The 18,600-nt window shown below is 39.7% G+C and overlaps 1 protein-coding gene across 1 annotated transcript in view; it reads right to left on the reverse strand.

Annotated features, from left to right (window-relative positions):
• Positions 1 to 18,373, reverse strand: part of LOC132593470 (acyl-coenzyme A synthetase ACSM1, mitochondrial-like) — a 43,761-nt gene extending 25,388 nt beyond the window's left edge. The window contains exons 1-6 of the mRNA XM_060284753.1: positions 18,155 to 18,373; positions 7,432 to 7,642; positions 4,960 to 5,167; positions 3,269 to 3,409; positions 2,334 to 2,493; positions 320 to 399 (exon numbers count right to left, since the gene is read on the reverse strand). Coding sequence (XP_060140736.1) covers positions 320 to 399; positions 2,334 to 2,493; positions 3,269 to 3,409; positions 4,960 to 5,167; positions 7,432 to 7,642; positions 18,155 to 18,346 — 992 coding nt within the window. The 5' untranslated portion in view covers positions 18,347 to 18,373. The remainder of the gene's footprint in view (positions 1 to 319; positions 400 to 2,333; positions 2,494 to 3,268; positions 3,410 to 4,959; positions 5,168 to 7,431; positions 7,643 to 18,154) is intronic.
• Positions 18,374 to 18,600: the final 227 nt, after the last annotated feature.

Below are 18,600 nucleotides of genomic sequence, written 5' to 3' on the forward strand. Positions count from 1 at the left end.
TATTTTCAACAATTCATTAATCTGTAAATGTATATATTATATAGTTTTCTGTATGTTTATTTCATAACAAAATGTTTATAAAAGTAAAAACCCACAATGATGCAAGGCTCACTCAGTGTTTCGTTTGGTTCCCTGAATCCTGTTTAAAGAACCAATTAGACTAGCTGCTAAATATCACCACCAACATTTACCCCCCACCACACACACACACAGTATCCTCAAAGAACCATAGCTAAAATCAGTCAGACCACAGTGCATCAGATTACTTAAAATCCTACCCGAAGATTCCTGTTACCAACCGCAACCACATCTACCATACCTGGTGGAATTCTGCTGCAGAATCATTCGAAATACAGAGGGCGCAGCAAAGCATTGGGTAATAGGGTATTTGAATAAAGTCTAGAAAGTTAGGAGAGAAAAAATTTTATTTTTGCAATTAAAATTTAAAACATAGATTTGTTATTAGCATTTTAATTCTGACCTCTCCTCTAGGAGAGCCCATTTATTCATCTGTTAATTCTTTCAGTATACCTACATTGAGCATGAATTCCGTACATGGCATGTGTCAGGTACTATCGGAGCAACACAAGAAAGTCTAAGTTGAGGGGATGGGTAGGGAGGGAATGAACGGAAAGTTTTGTTTTGTGAATTTGAATGGTAAATTTTTAATTTAACATTTTTCATTTTAGTCACTATCTCCCATCTTCAATAGGAGAGACTGAAACCAAGTAAGTTAAAAAGTTTATTTTTAAAAATACACGAAAGTAATAATTGTAAAGTAAATTAAACAACTGAACTTTCAAATGCAGGGTTTGGGGTAAATTTGTAGACTCAGTTCTTTGAAATAATTCAAGCTTAAAATACAGTGAGACTGTGGGGACACCCCTTGTAGGGGAAGAAGAATTAGACCTGGTGGGGGAAGGAGAGAGGTGGATTCATTGTGGTTTGTGCAGTTCTATGCCTCAGAGACTGGCAGGATGCAGGCAGAAAATAATGACGGAGAGGCAGATGTTGACATAGGGGCAGGGAATGAGAAGTGGGAGGTACAGTTTCAGGTGCTGGAGGGATGAGCAGATGAACTTAACCAACCAGCAGAAAAACAGGTGGAAACTAGCCTGGAGGGAGGACTGGACAGTTTTGGGAGCCACCCGAGTGGACGTACCTGCTGGAGAAATGGAAGTACAGGAAGCTGCTTAGAGGGGAGGGAAAGTTGAGGGCAGAGCCTTGGATGACTACGGTGTTCAGGGGTGAGCTGGGGGAACAGGCGGTAGCTGTAGCAAGTGGAGAATGTTCTGTGGAGCAATCTGACCTTAAGGGAGGAGAGACGGGGCTGGTCCGAGGTGTACCAGTGTGAAGGGCAGGTGTTCTTAGGATGAGGAACTTTGAATATGTTTATGGACTGAGGGAGTAGAGTCAATGAAAAGTGAGAGATTGCAAATACAGGAGAAAAGGTTTAATGAGTTAATGATTAATAGAGAGGGGCTCCAAACACAAGGGCAGGGAAGAGAACAGGATCGGCAGCAGGTGTCGGGAGGGAGTTGGACGTTGAGAGGTGAAGGGGCAGGTCTGCCTCTGAGACAGAAAGCAGGGGAGTGAGCGGAGACACAAAGACAATTTTTAAGTGAAGAGAAATACGTTGAAGGAGTTCACGCAGGTGACCTCAGTTATTATCATGGTGTATGCATACCAGCAACTGCTACCACTTACTGAGTGTTCTCTCTGGGCTAGTCTCAGGGCTAAGCACTTTACACACATTTCCTATGTCGTCTCATTAATATTCCCAACAATTTTGTGGAAATAGTAACCATTAAGACTCTCATTTTACAGATAAGGAAACTGAAGCTCAGAGTGTTAAGCAAACCACTAATAAATGTCAATCATGGGATACGAAACTAGATCTGTCATATTCCAAGGCCTTTGTTTCTAAATATGTCATTAAATTGAGTAGCCACACAAATACAACATTCACACACCAGCTACCTGGCCCTGGTAGAGCCAGGATCCAGGATCCAGGAGACCTGAGCTTGTTCTGTTTGCTTTCATTTCTCAAAACATATATTCTGGTTCCCAGGTCCACAAAGTCTGATCCATAGGTCTAGGGAAAGGTTTGGAATATGTGTTTTCTTCAAAGTTACCTCTTGATGTAATTCTGATACGATGATTGATTCAGTGCTTCACACTTTGAGAAACCCAGAGCCAGGGTTATATTATGCTAAGAGTTATACTAAGAGGCTTCTTTGCTAATCAAGTATTTTCTCAGTTGGATCCAGTTTTTGAACTCGAAATGAGTTTTTTCCGGGAGTTTGTTGATATCGAAAGGTTCGTCTTCTTACCTGTACAATGACCTTGGGGTCAAACTGGGGCAGATGATGGACAAAGACTGTAGACCCCGCTGTCCATGGTTCAAGCAGGGACCCTCCAACAGCCAGAATCCAGCCTGTGTCTGACAGGCACCAGAGGACATCAGACGTCTTCAGCTGCAGTAATTTCCTGCTAACTCCAAAATACAGTTAGCCTCAGATACTATTCTGACTATTATACTATCCTTCCCTTCTCTCCACCCGCATTCCTCCAGGATTTTGCTACTCAGTTGTTATCATTAGCACAGATACCAACTATCTACAAAAAGCCTTCTCTGTCCCCCTGGTCTGGTTAATAAGGTACAAAGTATATAGAACGTGGTCTGGTTTGAATATTACTAGTTGGGGGATGGAGAGAAGGGAGAAGAGTTTGGTTTAAAATTGACTAAATGGCTAACCCAGCTTCAGCCTCTATGTTTGTTCCAGGTTAGGGCAGTGGCTTGGAGTGGCTTAGTTCCAGGTATTATTTTTCCCTAACAGTTCATGACTGGGAAACTCTATGCCGAATTTGTCCACAATCAAGGAGAGGAGAGGACCTGTCACGTAAGGTCACATTGCTGGAGCATTTTATCTTTCCCCACCAAACCCTGGAACTACTGACAGGGACACAGGGGCTTGTCATTTGTGTGGTTTGCAGAATGCCTGCTTTTTCCACCCACATCTCCTCCATGCCTCCTGTGAAGGTGCTCAGGCAGGACCCAAATGTGCCTCCTTTGTCATTCAGATGCCTCTGTCAGCCTATACTTCTCACACCCTTAGGGGTCTGAACCAAAGAGAGCAGAAAGCATAAACAGCACGGGGTCAATTCCACCAAGAGTTCCTTTCCCAGCACATACACATACACATATACATACACACTTCACCCCAGATCCGTGGCCCAGCTTCTAAGCTGGTGCCCTCTCTCCTACCATGAAGGGAAGAAGGATCGCAAAGCAAGTCCATGGCTGTGCTTTGCCATCTTGGGGAAGCCTGTGGTCCCACTGGTGAAGAAGATGGCCATTGGGTCCAGGGTCTTTGACTTAATACAGGTGTGAACTGGGGATTCTGATCTGCAAAGGGATTCAATACAAAAGGACAGAAGTCCTGTTTCCTGTTTTTCCATCCTCTGGGGAAGCAAAAGAAACAATTATGAGTCTTGAAGTCAGAAAACTGGGGTTTGCAACTCCCAGTATTAGGCACCAAACAAAGTTTATGGGTGACTTGGATAAGTGGACTGACATTTCTTCATTTTAAAAAGTGGGGAAAATATGATGGATTACTTTATATTTTAATAAACATTGAAATAGTATTCCCAATGATTCCAGACAATGCTCTAAATGATGTACAAATAAGAACTCATTCAATCTTCAGAGCAACCCTAAGAGGCAAGTACTGCTTTTATGCCCATTTTGTAGATGAGGGAACTGAGGCTCAGAGAGGTTAGGTAACTTACCTGAAGACATATAGCCAGCAAGTTGCAGAGCCAGGATTCTAACTCAGACAGTGTGATCCATATACTATGCTTTTAGTCACACTGCTAACCTTGTATTTTACACAGACTAGCTTCACGGGAATTTAACCTCATAAACTTGGTGTTGAAGGGTGGGAAAGAGAAAGCTAGGGAGAACGACAGTGTAGGGAATATATATATGTACATCTGCCCTAGCATGAGCTGGAGATGGAAGGTAGAATCCGTAGCTCCCTCCGTCGGCCTCGGTTCTTGGGGAGCTTCTCCTTGGCTGAGAGCCTCTTTCTTGGGTCTATTACAATTGTAAATGCAAGCTTCCTACAGTACTCAGGCAGAGAGGCTGCAAGCAATCCCAGTGCTGGAGGGAGCCCTGGCTCTTGTGGAGAAATGATACCATACTGAGTCTGGGAAATTTAGGCGAGTTTTAATGAGTATTCTTTGTTTAAGCTATTTTAATCTAATTCTCCGACTTTAGAATCTAGCATAAGATGTGATTTCACTGTAATATTTGCCCTTGGGGGTTGAAGTAAAGAGCTTTAAAAACTGTGGAATTACTTCAAGAAAACAAATCCAGCATGGTTTGTGTGTGATATGAAAAATACCTGAAGACTTGCAGAATCACAGTTTTGGAGGTGGAGGGGTCTTTCTTACCTTTAGCACTTCCCTAACTTTTCCTTCAAGGCGTCCCTATAGACACCCACCCCCTAGGACATGGAAAGTGTTTGCTCCCAAAGCTGCCTGTCATTTTTTTCTCAGTCTCAAGTTTCACCTTAAAAATTCATCTGAACCTTTTGTTCAGCTTCTTTAATTGTTTATTATTTACATAAAAATAATATTTCAGATTCCCCACCTACAAGGAACATGCAACATAATAACCCTCTGACTTTACACATCTCCTTTGCACAGGGGTGATTATATTTTAGTGAGAGAGCCATAGAAGTTCAATTTCCCCATTTTATACATAAAACAATTGCAGCGAAGAGAGGAGTAGGAACTGCCCAAGGTTGCACAGCAAATCAGTGACATAGCTGTGAAGAGAAGCTCAGACCTGGTGAGCTTCCTCCCACTGGCTGCTTCTGTACCAGCACTAGGAAGTGAGTGGCTTTCTCCTGCCACTCCTCAGAAAGCACATTCATCAGACCAGAAACTCACCTCATCAGTGATCGGAAGTCCAGCCACCCTTTACGGCTGTGGTCAGACACCAGGAGCTTGGTTTTCAGAGCAGGACACTCAGAAGCCACAGAATCCACCTCTGGGGCAAGGGTATCTGTGGTCACGATGCCCTTGGCTTTAGACACTTGTAGTCGGTAGAGAATGTCCTTGGCCTTCATCTGGGTGGTCCCTGGCATGAAGACGATCCCTAGGGATGAGAAAGAAACTGCCTGTTCTGGTATCTCTTTCACAGCCTCACAACCTTGGCTGTCAGATCTGGTTTATCTGCACAGACATCCCCTAACTTCTTGGTATGCAAAGGATGGTCCACAGCATCAACACCCCCTAAGACACAGAATCTCACCCCCCACCCCAAACTTACTGAATCAGAATCTGCATTTTAACAAGGTCTCCAAGGGATTTCTATGCACATTAAAATTTGAAAAGCCTGCCCTAATAATTTCTACTCTAAATGGATCTAGCCAGTAGACAGGTGAGTCCTTCTCCATACAAATTTACACAGGATCTGGGAAAGATACAAGTAGGACAGTGTCCCTGACTCTGCCTCCCTGCCCCCATTTTTCTCCTCTCACTTCCTTCTCTGTCATCGTGAATCTCTTGTCATCTGTTGTCATCATTCCTTGTGTCATCTTGAATCTCCTCTCTTTCCTTCGTTCGTCATACCCAAAGTTAACTGCAATGTCCTTTGAACTTTTCTACTTTCCCTTCCATCTTCCATCACCAACAATTAGCTCAAGTCTTGTGTGCCCCTATTGCATTCTAATTTCTCCACCAGATGCCCTGTCCTGAATCTTCCTACTACCCACCTTCCATATTATTAGCCTGCTTAGTTCCAGAGAGCACTGACTTTTTCCCCTCCACATTTCTTCTCCCCACTAACACCTGGACCCCGTCTCCAGGAAAACACCACACTCCCCATCCTGACTCTGAGGGCACTGCTCACTCTCCATCTTTCTCTCGCACAACTCTATTCTCTATTTCAAGATGACCATTCTTCGTATAGGCTACTCCTGACTCTAAGCATTTCCATGTGCTATGACCATTCTTGGAATTTCCGTCCTTTGCTTCTACTCCTCTTTAATTCTTCTTATCCCAGAGGTCTCAAGTCATGTCTTGGGTTTCTCATGGACCATCTCTTCACTATACAGATGGCATGGCTTCTCTATACTCCCTCAGCCACTGCTGTTAATTCTTGATCTTGACGGATTAATCAACTCTTTGTGTGAAAACGTGAGACAGAGAATATGTGACCAAGAGCACGACATATTGTTGTATGAGCATGCATTATAGAACAACTGAAGTGATTCGAAAAAGAATCCATGAGTCCCATACTGATTGTATAGATTAATGCATAGATAAGCAATTAAAAGGGAAAGGAAAATCTCTATAGAAGAATGCCAACTAATAAATGTAGAGGGAATGATATAAATAGAAAATCCTAATAAAAGACCACCATTAAAATATTCAATTCAGTCAAGAATCATCAGTGGATTCTCAAACCATAAAGGGAAAGACAGTTGGGGAACAGGATATTCACACAGTCCCATAAATATTATACGACAGATTACTTACTACAAAAGGAAAAGGTACCTCTACAAAGGTGGATACTACCTTTCTAAAGTGATAAAACAATATCAATGATATTAGGGCAAACCAACTTTATATATCCCCAGTGTGAGGCACCAAGGAAGACACAATAGTGCCCTCCTAGTACCTGGGCTAAAAATGTCTAACCTGAAGATAATCATGAAGAAGGAGTCAGAAATACACATTTTGATGGGCCTTCTGCAAAACAACTGGCTTAGACGCTTCAAAATTGGCATCGTCATGTAGACAGTGTAGAATGTAGAGAAACATTCTAGATTAAAGGAGACGGGGGAGATATGACAACTAAATGCAATGCATTGGATTTTTGATTTAAACCAAATAAATGCTATAAAGGACATTATTGGGAGAATCGAAGAATTTTGATGATGGATGTATATCAGGTAACTCTATTGCATCAGTGTTAAACTTCTTGTGTGATAACTCTACTGTAGTTATGTGAAGGAAATGTCTTGGATCTTAGCAGATGCATGCTGCAGTGTTTATCTGGTGTTTATGGGTGTTACAGTGTCTGCAACTGATTCTTAAATGACTCACTGGGAGAGAGGGCTTGAATATGGCAAAACGTTAACAATTGATGAATCTTATAAAGAAGCAAGAGTGTCTGAGACCGTGTAAGAGAAAGTGTGTGTGTGTGTGAGAGAGAGAGAGCGAGAATTATGACATTGTGTTTGAGAGGGTGTGAGTATAAGGGAGAGAGTGGATGAGAAGGAGTAAAATAATATTTGAGTGAGTCTGAGAAAAAGAAAGACTGTGAAGAAGAAAAATTGGGGGGAAGAGAAAACACCTAGCATTTCAGGACAAAGTGGCTCTAGGTGAGCCCAAAGGTCTGCTTGGGTCACTGACCTGTTCGGATGCAGGCCACGATCACCAACCACCACTCAGGCACTCGAGGCAGAATCAAGGCTAGATGGTCTCCCTCCTGGAGGCCACAGGTCTGTGTGAAGACGTTGGCTGCACGACGGGTTAGGTCTGTCATCTCTCTGAAACTCCACTTCACTTCATCCCCTTGATTATTCACCCACCACAGGGCTGCGTTTGGACCTCTCTTGCCTTCCTGGTTAGGATCATATGCTACATGTTATTTCCTGATTCAAAGGAAAGGGGCACTAATGTGGCCAATCCACTACCACAGTCACATTCCACTGTGAGTGTAGCTCAAGGTCTGAGATCCCATTTTAAAGCATTTATAGCGCCAAGAGAAGTTGGGGGGAGGTGTGATCCAGCCAACGTCTTCTGGTCTACTGTAACCCCCTCGTCTTAGTTCACATAAAACCATGAAGAGCCTTCATGTTACTTATTGAAGACTTACAATTTTATTCCCCATGTGTCTGTCTTAGTTCCACATGGACAGTAGGTTACTCTCTGTGCCTCAGTTTTCTCACCTATGAAAAGGGTATAATAATACTACCTAGCCTGTAGTAAAGTTCAAATTAATTATTTTAAAAGGTCAAGTGTGTATAACAGTGCCTGGAATATAGTAGGTGCTGAATAAAATTACTGCTGTTACTGTTATTACAACAAAATAAAAGAGGATAATTTAATTCCTAAATATTTGGGGAAATTATTATTTTTTTTAAATATATTTATTCATTTATTTTGCTGTGCCAGGTCTTTTTTTTTTTTAATAACAACACCTTTTATTAATTAATTAATTAATTTTTGCTGTGTTGGGTCTTGGTTTCTGTGCGAGGGCTTTCTCTAGTTGTGTCGAGCGGGGTCCACTCTTCATCGCTGTGCGCGGGCTTCTGACTATTGTGGCCTCTCTTGTTGCGGAGCACAGGCTTCAGATGCGCAGGCTCAGTAGTTGTGGCTTACGGGCCTAGTTGCTCCGCGGCATGTGGGATCCTCCCAGACCAGGGCCCGAACCCGTGTCCCCTGCATTAGCAGGCGGATTCTCAACCACTGCGCCACCGGGGAAGCCGGGAAATTATTTTTTAAATTTAGGTACCTCAAGAGGTGCAAGAAGTCAGTCTTGGAAGCTCCAGGGCCTTTTTCCCCTCACAAAAACATCAAGTAAACAACAATAGACTAAGATGGCTTTGTAGGAATTTAGAAAAGAGTCACAAACCCACAGCAACCAACAAATGCCCAAACAATAAAAAGTCATAATCAAAATGGTAAGAAATTTTGTGGTGATTTTGCTTATTCTTGCACCACCCGCTCTCTGATGTGGTACAGTGTAGTCAGAGGAAGCCACCCAATTCCCAGCCCCTCCCCTGGGATAGATGAAAAAGATTGAAACTTGTGTGCAACGTTCTGGCTAGTCTGGAGGCGGCCTTAGGCACTGGTTTCTGTCTTGACTGACTTGGAGCTCAGATGGGTATGATGGCATATTGGAGGTATCTTAAAACAGTGGCAAATGTCACAGTGTGTGGAAACTGCAGACCTGTGGTTACCTAAGGATTAGAGACTACAGACAAAAAAGAATAGAATATTTAAGTCCCCCAGAAGCCGCAGACTTTTTTTTTTTTTTTTTTTTTTTTTTTGCGGTACACGTGCCTCTCACTGTTGTGGCCTCTCCCGTTGCAGAGCACAGGCTCCGGATGCGCAGGCTCAGCAGCCATGGCTCACGGGCCCAGCTGCTCCACGGCATGCGGGATCTTCCCGGACCGGGGCACGAACCCATGTTCCCTGCATCAGCAGGAGGACTCTCAACCACTGCGCCACCAGGGAAGCCCCCTAAGGAGACTTTTAAGAAAATTAAAACTTTAAACAGCAGACAAAACTAGAAAAAAAAAAAAAAAAAAAGCACATGCACAGGACCAGGAAAGACACATGCCAGAGAAGACCTTAAGTTTTCGTACTGAGCAGATTATCGAAGGTCTTTCCCTGCATGGAGCCAGGCTGCAAAGACTGAGAGAGGAGGCTATTTTTTTTAAATATGCAATTTTTAACAACAGATCACAAGGTCTACAAAGAAAAAGAGAAGCAGCCTATTTGAAGTAACAACTTGAATCTCCAGGAACTGACCCTAAAGAGACATAGGCTGCAGTTACTAGACAGAGATTTTTTTTTTTAAATTTTATTTATTTATTTATTTATTTCTGGCTGTGTTGGGTCTTCGTTTCTGTGCGTGGGCTTTCTCTAGTTGCGGCGAGCAGGGACCACTCTTCATCGCGGTGCATGGGCCTCTCACTGTCGTGGCGTCTCTTGTTGCGGAGTACAAGCTCCAGACGTGCAGGCTCAGTAGACAATGTGTAAAGATATAGTTTGTGAAATCAATAACATAATATAGGAAGGTGCAAGGGAACCGGAAAACAGTAGGGTTTTGTATGTGAATGAAGTTAAGTTGTTATTAGTTTAAAATGAAGTGTTATAATTTGGAATGTTATATGTAATCCCCATGGTAATCACAAAGAAATTATCTACAGAATATTCCCAAAAGGAAACGAGAAGAAAATCAAAACAACTAGGCTCACGGGCCTAGTTGCTCCGCGGCATGTGGGATCTTCCCAGACCAGGGCTCAAACCCGTGTCCCCTGCATTGGCAGGCAGATTCTCAACCACTGCGCCACGAGGGAAGCCCCCCAACAAAGATTTTTAAATGATTGTCTTAAATACACTGAAAAAGCTAAAGGAAAATACAAAGAACTAAAGCAAATCAGGAAAATAATATATGCACAAAATGAGAATATCAACAAAGAGATACAAATTACAAAAAGATCCAAACAGAAATTCTGAAGCTGAGAAATATAATAACTGAATTGAAAACTTCACAAAGGGACTCAACAGTAGACAGAGTAGGCAGAAGAAAGAATCAATAAACTTGAAGACAAGTCATCTAAAATTATTGAGTCAGAAGAGCAAAAAGAAAAATACAAGAAGAAAAATGAACAGAGCCTAAGAAACTTCTGGGGCACAATCAAATAGACCAATATACACATTATGGGACTATCAGAAGGAGAAAAAAGAGAGAAAATGGAGCATAGAACTTATCTGAAGTAATAATGGCTAAAAACTTCTCAAATTTGAGGAAAGGCATGGAGAGACAAATACAAGAGGCTCAATGAACTCCAAGTAGGAAAACCGAGACACCCACAGAGAGACATTACAATCAAACTACAGGTGACAAAGACAAAGAGAGCATCTTAAAAGCAGCAAGAGAAAAGTGACTCATCAGGTGAAATTCTCAATAAGATTACCAGTGGATTGAAGACCAGAAGGCAGTGAGATTATATATTTAAAGTGATAAAGAAAAAAAACTGTCAACCAAAAATTCTATATCTAGCAAAACTGTCCGTCAAAAATGAGGGAGAATATGTATGGCTGAGTTGCTTCACTGTGCACATGAAACTATCACAACATTGTTAATCAGCTATACTCCAATATAAATTAAATAGTTTTTTAAAAATGAGGGAGAAATTAGGACATTCTCAGATTAAAAAAAAAAAACAACACTGAGGGAGTTCTTTATCCTTAGACTTTCCCTACAAGAAATGCTAAAAGGAGTTAAGTTGAAATGAAAGGATATTAGAGAGTAACTTAAATATAAAAGTATAAAGTTCTTTAATAAGGATAGATACAAAGACAAATATAAAAACAGTATTTTTATAATTTTGGTTCATAACTTCACTTTTTATTCTTTCACTGTATGGAAACCACAAAAGCATAAAAAATAATTATAAATCTATGTTAATGGGTAGACAATATGTAAAGATATAGTTTGTGAAATCAATAACATAATATAGAAAGGTGCAAGGGAACTGGAAAACAGTAGGGTTTTGTATGTGAATGAAGTTAAGTTGTTATTAGTTTCAAATGAAGTGTTATAATTTGGAATGTTATATGTAATCCCCACGGTAATCACAAAGAAATTATCTACAGAATATTCCCAAAAGGAAACAAAAAGAAAATCAAAACATATCACTACAAAAAATCAACTAAACACAGAAGAAGGCAGTAAGGGATGAACTGAGGGACACAAAAACTGTGACATCAAGGAATCAATTAACAATATGACAATAGTAAGTCATCCTTATCAGTAATTACTTTAAATGTAAGTGAATGAAATTCCCCAATCAAAAGAACTAGATTGGCAAAATGGATAAAAAAACCCAGAATTCAACTATATGCTTTCGACAGAATTGTTACTTCCATGTGATGGAATATGATAAAACCAATCAAGAAAACTTTCAGAATATTTTTGCAGTAGAAATCTTATAATACAATATCAATTTAGAAAAGCAACACCATATTTACATTAAAACCAAATTTATATAATAGTATCCATTCATTCATTCAATATATATTTGCCAAATTCTCATTATTTCTTAGGCACTGTTCTTAGACCAAAAGGATACAATGGTGAACAAGACATACATATACACATGTATGTAAACAGTTTTAAATGTTTATGGACAACTTTCATTTTCTTGTTTAAATCAAGTCTTTTATTTTCCCCAAGTAAAACGATTTTTTAAAGTTTTTTTAATTCCCCAAACAAAGCATGTTCAGAGTAAAAGTTCACACAAGGCACAATCTTACTAACAGAAAAATTTCTTCTGAACAGAAAAATTTCTTCAAGTTTCTCATCACACTTTCACTCCCTGAAGGTCAACACTGATAATTGTTTGGTGTATAATCTACCAGAAATTATTTCCCACATATGTGCAAACATAATCCTACCATCTTTGCCTCATATGATTGGAACAAAAGAGTGTGTCTCACCTGAGATAAGAATTATATACATATATACATACATACACGCACACACAGATATATGTATATACATATATTCATATCTATGGAAAAATCAGTGCTATGAAAAGAAATATTCTCCAACAGATTAAGGAATGTTAGCAAGTATAAATGACTAGTTGTGCACTGTCTATATAAGGGGAACAGACTATATAATATTTCTGTATGAGTTTACAAAATGATAGAAAGTTTGGCGTATCAAGGTAAAAATAATTTTTGTTTTTATTCAGACAAATGTTTAGACTCCTAACTCTTGCAACTTGAAGAAGATATTGCTTAAGCATTTATGGTTTGGGGTCTCAGAATTAATCTGATAATGTGATATTAAGATTAGCATGTTTTCAAAAGATAAAACACAACCTTTAAACTGGATATGAGATTTAAAGTTTTATGCAGTGAGGTTTGAAGCCAAAGGAAAATTGAGAAATAGATCTAAAAAATAAAACACTAAGTCAGCAATAAAAAGGAATGAAGAAGTAATACACAAGACAGTATGAATGAATCTCAAAAACATGCTGAGTAAAAGAAACCAGACACAAAAGACTGCATCTTATATTATTCCATTTCTATGAAACCCTAGGAAAGAGAAGTATAATGACTAGTGACAGCAAATTAGTGTCTACCTGGGGCTCAGGGTGGGGATGGGTGGGTATTGACTAGGAAAGGACAAAAGGAAATTTTTGAGGTGGTAGAAATGTTCTAAAACTTATTAAACTATCATATAAAGTGTGTGAATTGTATTCTAGGTAAATTATAGATAAATACAGTTGATTTAAATAAACAAAAACCTACATAGCTACTCCTTGTTAATCTCTAACTAAAATATAAAGAAGGAAAATTGGAAAAGTAGATCAATTACTCATGTGATTGATGAATGAGATGATTCTTTCTGAATGTTAAAACACATAAGAATTTATGTGAATTTCCCTTATTTTTAATTAAAATGAAATACAAGTAGAATTTCTATAATTTCTGTAAATTAATGATAGAATATGATAGATTTCATAGAATTTAAATCCTAATTGACATAGATAAAACACTTTCCCCAACAATGATATAACTCACATTCTCTTCCATTGCATTTGTAATGTTTACTAACCTCCAGAAGTTTCAAAACTCAGAGTATACTTTTTGACCACAGTGGAATTAAGCTAGAAATCATTAACAAGAAGACAATGAGAAACCCACCTCAACTATCAGGAAACTCACCGATACATTTCTATGTAATCTATGGGCCAGAGAAGAATCAAAAGGCAAATAAAAAATATTTAGAACAGAATGGTAATAAAATATGACATATCAAAATTTGTATAATGTACCTAAGAGGAGTGCGCAGTGGGAAATTTATACTTTTAATGCATATATTGGAAAAGAAGGAAGGCTTAAAAGTAAGGACATAAGCTTCCATTTCAAGAAGCTAAAAAAAGAATAACAAATTAAATCAAGGGAGGATACAAGAAAAGAAATAATAAAGATAACAGTAGGCATCAATCAATGGAGAGCAAATACACAATAGAGAATATCAGTAAAACCAAAACTGGTTTTGAAAAGATTTATAAAATTGGTAAACTCTTAGGAAGACTTATCAAGAAAAAAAAAGAGAATAACATATTAAAAATATTAAGAATAAAAAGTGTACATTATTACAAATCTTACAGACATTAAAATAGCAATAATAAAAATATTAATAACTTTATGTCAAAAAATAACTTTATGACATTTTGAATGAAATGAACAAATTGCTAAAAAAATTTAACTTTCCAAAGTTGATGAATAGAAATCTTAATAACCTATCTATTAAAAAAAATTAAATCCTTTACTAAAAGCTTTTCTGCAATGAAAACCCCAGATTTTATGTCTAAATATTTCGATATGCATGCTAGTATGCTGAGTTTGACCTGAAAAACTGCTGGTTTTTATTTTTTTAGGAAAACACTGATAATTATACTTTAATTATAACTCAATAAAACAATAAAAAAAAGTGATAACTTTTAAATTCTTTATTAAAGTTCTTAGAATAGCACCTGGTACATAGTAAATGTTTGTTGAATATGTACTGAATGAATAAATAAAAAACAACAACTCTGGAATATAAATAAGGAATTTCAGGGTTAAATTAAATCTAAAGATGACCCCAATCACCAGTGGGCCAACCCCAGCTCCAGGTGCCCCAACCCCATGGCCGGCTATCCCAGGATCCAACTTCACCCATCAGAGGGCCAAGATCAGCCCTGGAACATCCCAGGCCACATGGCCAGCCACATCAGGGACCATCCCTGGCTACAGGCTGGCAACCACTATGTGAGACAGGAAATGTCAGCCAACCAGTCTGGGGGCCAGCCTTGACTACCAGTGCACCCACGGTAGTTGGCCATGCCACAACAGAAGGGCCCACGTAGCCCACAGAGGGGGGGACCCTGGAGCATATAACCCTAGAGCATATAACTCTGGTGACCAGAGGGGAGTGTGCTGCTGGGCCCATAGGACATCTCCTACATTAGGCCACTTCTCCAAGATCAGGAACCACTTATGTAAGAATGTTAAAAGGCAAAGAAATAAAATCATCTATACCCACAATAAGTAGTTAATGGATATGCAAAAGAAAAATATGTAAAATATGTCATCAAAAACAACAAACATGGGGAGGAACAGTAAAAATATAGGGTGGTTAGAATGCATTTGACCTTAGGAGATCATCAACTTAAAAAAAAAACTATATATATATATGTCATGACAACCACAAACCAAAAACCTATAATAGGTACACACAGAGAAGAGTGAAAGAAATTCAAGCATAATACTAAACATGGTCATCAAATCACAAGGGAAGAGAGGAAAAAAAGAAGAACAAAACAGGAACTACCAAAACAACCAGAAAACGGCAAAATGGCAATAAGTACATACCTAGCAATAATTACTTAAATCTAAATGGATTAATATTCCAATCAAAAGACAAGGAGTAGCTGAATTGATAAAAAAAAAAAAAGACCCATTATATCCTGTGAAGAGGCTCACTTCGGATCTAAAGTCATACACAGACTGAAAAAGTGAGGGGATGGAAAAAGTATTCCATATAAATGGAAGTGAAAAAAAAAAAGAAGCTGGTGTGCCAATACACATATCAGACGAAATAGACTTTAAAACAAAGAGCAGGGCTTCCCTGGTGGCACAGTGGTTAAGAATCCACCTGCCAATGCAGGGGACACGGGTTCAAGCCCTGGTCCTAGAAGATCCCACACGCTGCAGAGCAACTAAGCCTGGGCACCACAACTACTGAGCCTGCACTCTGCAGCCCACAAGCCACAACTACTGAAGTCTGTGCTCTTAGAGCCCATGCTCCACAACAAGAGGACACTGCAATGAGAAGCTCTCATACCACAACGAAGAGTAACCCCCATTCGCCACAACTAGGGAAAGCCTGCGCACAGCAAAAAAGACCCAACACACCCAAAAATAAATAAATAAAATAAATTTTAAAAAATAGAAATAAAATAATAAAACAAAGAGCATAACGGGAGACAAAGAAGGACATTTCATAAAGATGAAGGAATCAATCCAACAAGATATAACAATTGTAAATATATAGGCAGCCAACATAAGAGCACATAATGCATAAAGCAAATACAGTTGACCCTTGAACAACACAGGTTTGAAATGTGTGGGTTCTGTTGCATTTCTATACACGAACAATTAACTATCACAAAGAAAAATTAAGAAAACAATCCCATTTACAATTGCATCAAAAAGAATAAAAGACCTAGGAGTAATTCTAACCGAAGAGGTAAAAAACTTGTATCCTGAAAACACATGTAAGGTACTCATTAAATCCTAACTGAATGAATGAATGCAGTATCAAAGAGACAGAATGAATGATTTTGGACATGAACGTGACCTCTCATGAATAGGTTTGGGAGACTGCTCCATGAATCAGTTGGAGTGTAGTATCCTTGGAGCCTAGAGTAATATAGGGTTTAATTCCCAAGGATAGTCAGGGGTTATAAATTGGTGGACTGAATGAGTGACTATATTCCACCCCTGGACGTATGTTGCCTGGCTTATGCTAAAAAAAAGTTACATTAAAATGTTGGATTTCTAACTTAACATTTTTAATAAGTAAAATGTGTTGAAAATTGAGTCAAAATCAATTCTATTTGTTATGGTTTGGGTTGTGTTGTTGATTAGGCTACGGATCAGTTTCTGAATGACGCTTGTTAAGTTGTAAGGGGAGGCCCAGAAAGCCAGAGTGAACTATGGTGGCGTGCCCTCTAGAAGGTCTTCCATGGGAGCAACATCAATCCATACAGTGCTCATACGGCAAGTTTCAAAATTAATGTATCCCACAAAGGTGTACTGAGGGATTGCTAGGTGTCAGACACCATACGTCACTAGAGAGACACTGATCATGATCAAGGCAATTGGAAAAGTGGAAACAGAGAGATCAGAACTGTTGTGAGAATGAATGTAAATGGGGTGGAGATGCTGGGGGTAGGAGAAGTTTGGAGATATGGAGGAACTGACAATGACCCAACAAAGACGCGGCATTCCCTGGGCAAATATTTACATGGTGATAATCTCCAGGGGTTGATGTGTGAACTAATAAGGACTTTATGAAGACAAATAACAGAAAAAAAATGATGGCCTCTCCAGCCATTTCTCATGATTCAAAAGGTCTAATCAGAGTTTTGGTCTGGGCAATGATGAAAGTCAGTTTGTAGTCTGAAGGCAGAGCTGTTTGGACGTCATCAGATTGTGAGACCAGGTTAAACAGTGGATTATAGAATCAGACAGCCTGGACCCAAATCCTGCTCCTTCACTTATTAGGTTTGTGAATTCTGCAGGTTATTTGACCCCTTGGAACCTCAGTTTCCTCAACTGGAAAATGGGGATAATTAAAGTGTCCATCTAAGCAGAATAATAAGTGCAAAGTGCTTGACATGGCACATGAAAAAGGGCTCTCCATAATTGAGGGCTCTATTTTCCTTGGAGTTATTATGGAAATTCAGAAAAAGGAAAAAGATGGAGGTAGGAAAAAAGTCCCTATGAAAGGCATGTAAGCTTTGAATACTAACATATGAATGTATGTTCATGGGAAATTAAAAATACATCAACTCTCTGACTCCATCTCAGGTGAATTCTTTCTTCTGTACAAAGACAGTGTTTAGTGGGTTTTCACAATGTGGACATTACCTGCTGGGACTTAGTAGCTGGAACACCACCCACTGTCTACCCCAACTCCTAGTGTCACCACTGCTCCCCTCTTGGTCTGTCTCTTGGTAAAAGACAAACCAAGAACGTGCATTTTTCTGCAGAGACCACAGGGACAGGATTCTCTGGACACACCCTAAAGCCACACGCTCAAGTAGGTAGTTGATAGGGAAGAATCCAGATGTACTTGCCATCCTCATAGGAAGACAGATGACATGATTTTGTTACATGGTCAGATGTTCATGTGCACAGTCAGGTTGCCTGTACCCTCCCTCTCGGTGTAGGCTGAAGTCAAGCCCAAGTGTGATGAGATGAATTCTAGTTAGACTCACAGTTCCAGTAGTTGAAGGTGAGAATCCAGACCAACATCAACTTGCTGACCTGTGATTAGAACTTGACACTTGGTCACAGTTGCCTGACTGTGTACCAGATACTTTCACCTGCTGTCTTGTTTCTTAAATGAGATTATCCCCATTTCACAGATAAAACCACTGGGGCTCAGAGAATTGAGTAAGTGTCCAGGCTGAGAATTGAAGCCCAAAACATAAGCTTTTCATGATACTTGTAAGCTTAGCCAGAAGCCATTCTTAGTTCTGTGCCCCTCAACCTACTAGGAGCAAGAAGTTAATCCTGTTCTCACCCCCCAGCATGGGTGCCTCCTTACCTTCTCCATTTGAGTCCAGTAGTCCAGTACATCACTTGCAAAGTTAAATTCCTCAGGTGTATCACAGTCATTCCATCTTGGGGCTCCAGCTCCTGACAAAGACTGGCAACGCAGGTACTGAGGGGCAGGGTAGAAGCCACAGCGGGATCTGTGGATGTCCCAGAGGACCCGGAACTTCATCAGCCATCGCATGGTGGAGCAGTCCTCAGGAAGCAGGCACAGAATTTCAGGCCACCACCTGCCTTGAGAAGAGACGGCTAATAGGTCGGTCATTAGAGCAGGAACTTCTTCCACAAAATGAAGGCACATTCCTGGTTAACTGCTAGAGTGATAACTTTGTTTCAGCTCACTGGAATTTGGAAGGCACAACTTACCGATTTAGGTGGGGATTTCTCTTCCCAGATGAGGCCAAAAATGATGGGGAGGGGCTATAGCTACCAGGTAAG

This window comes from Globicephala melas, chromosome 15 (genome assembly GCF_963455315.2).
Source record: "Globicephala melas chromosome 15, mGloMel1.2, whole genome shotgun sequence".
Lineage (NCBI taxonomy): Eukaryota > Metazoa > Chordata > Mammalia > Artiodactyla > Delphinidae > Globicephala > Globicephala melas.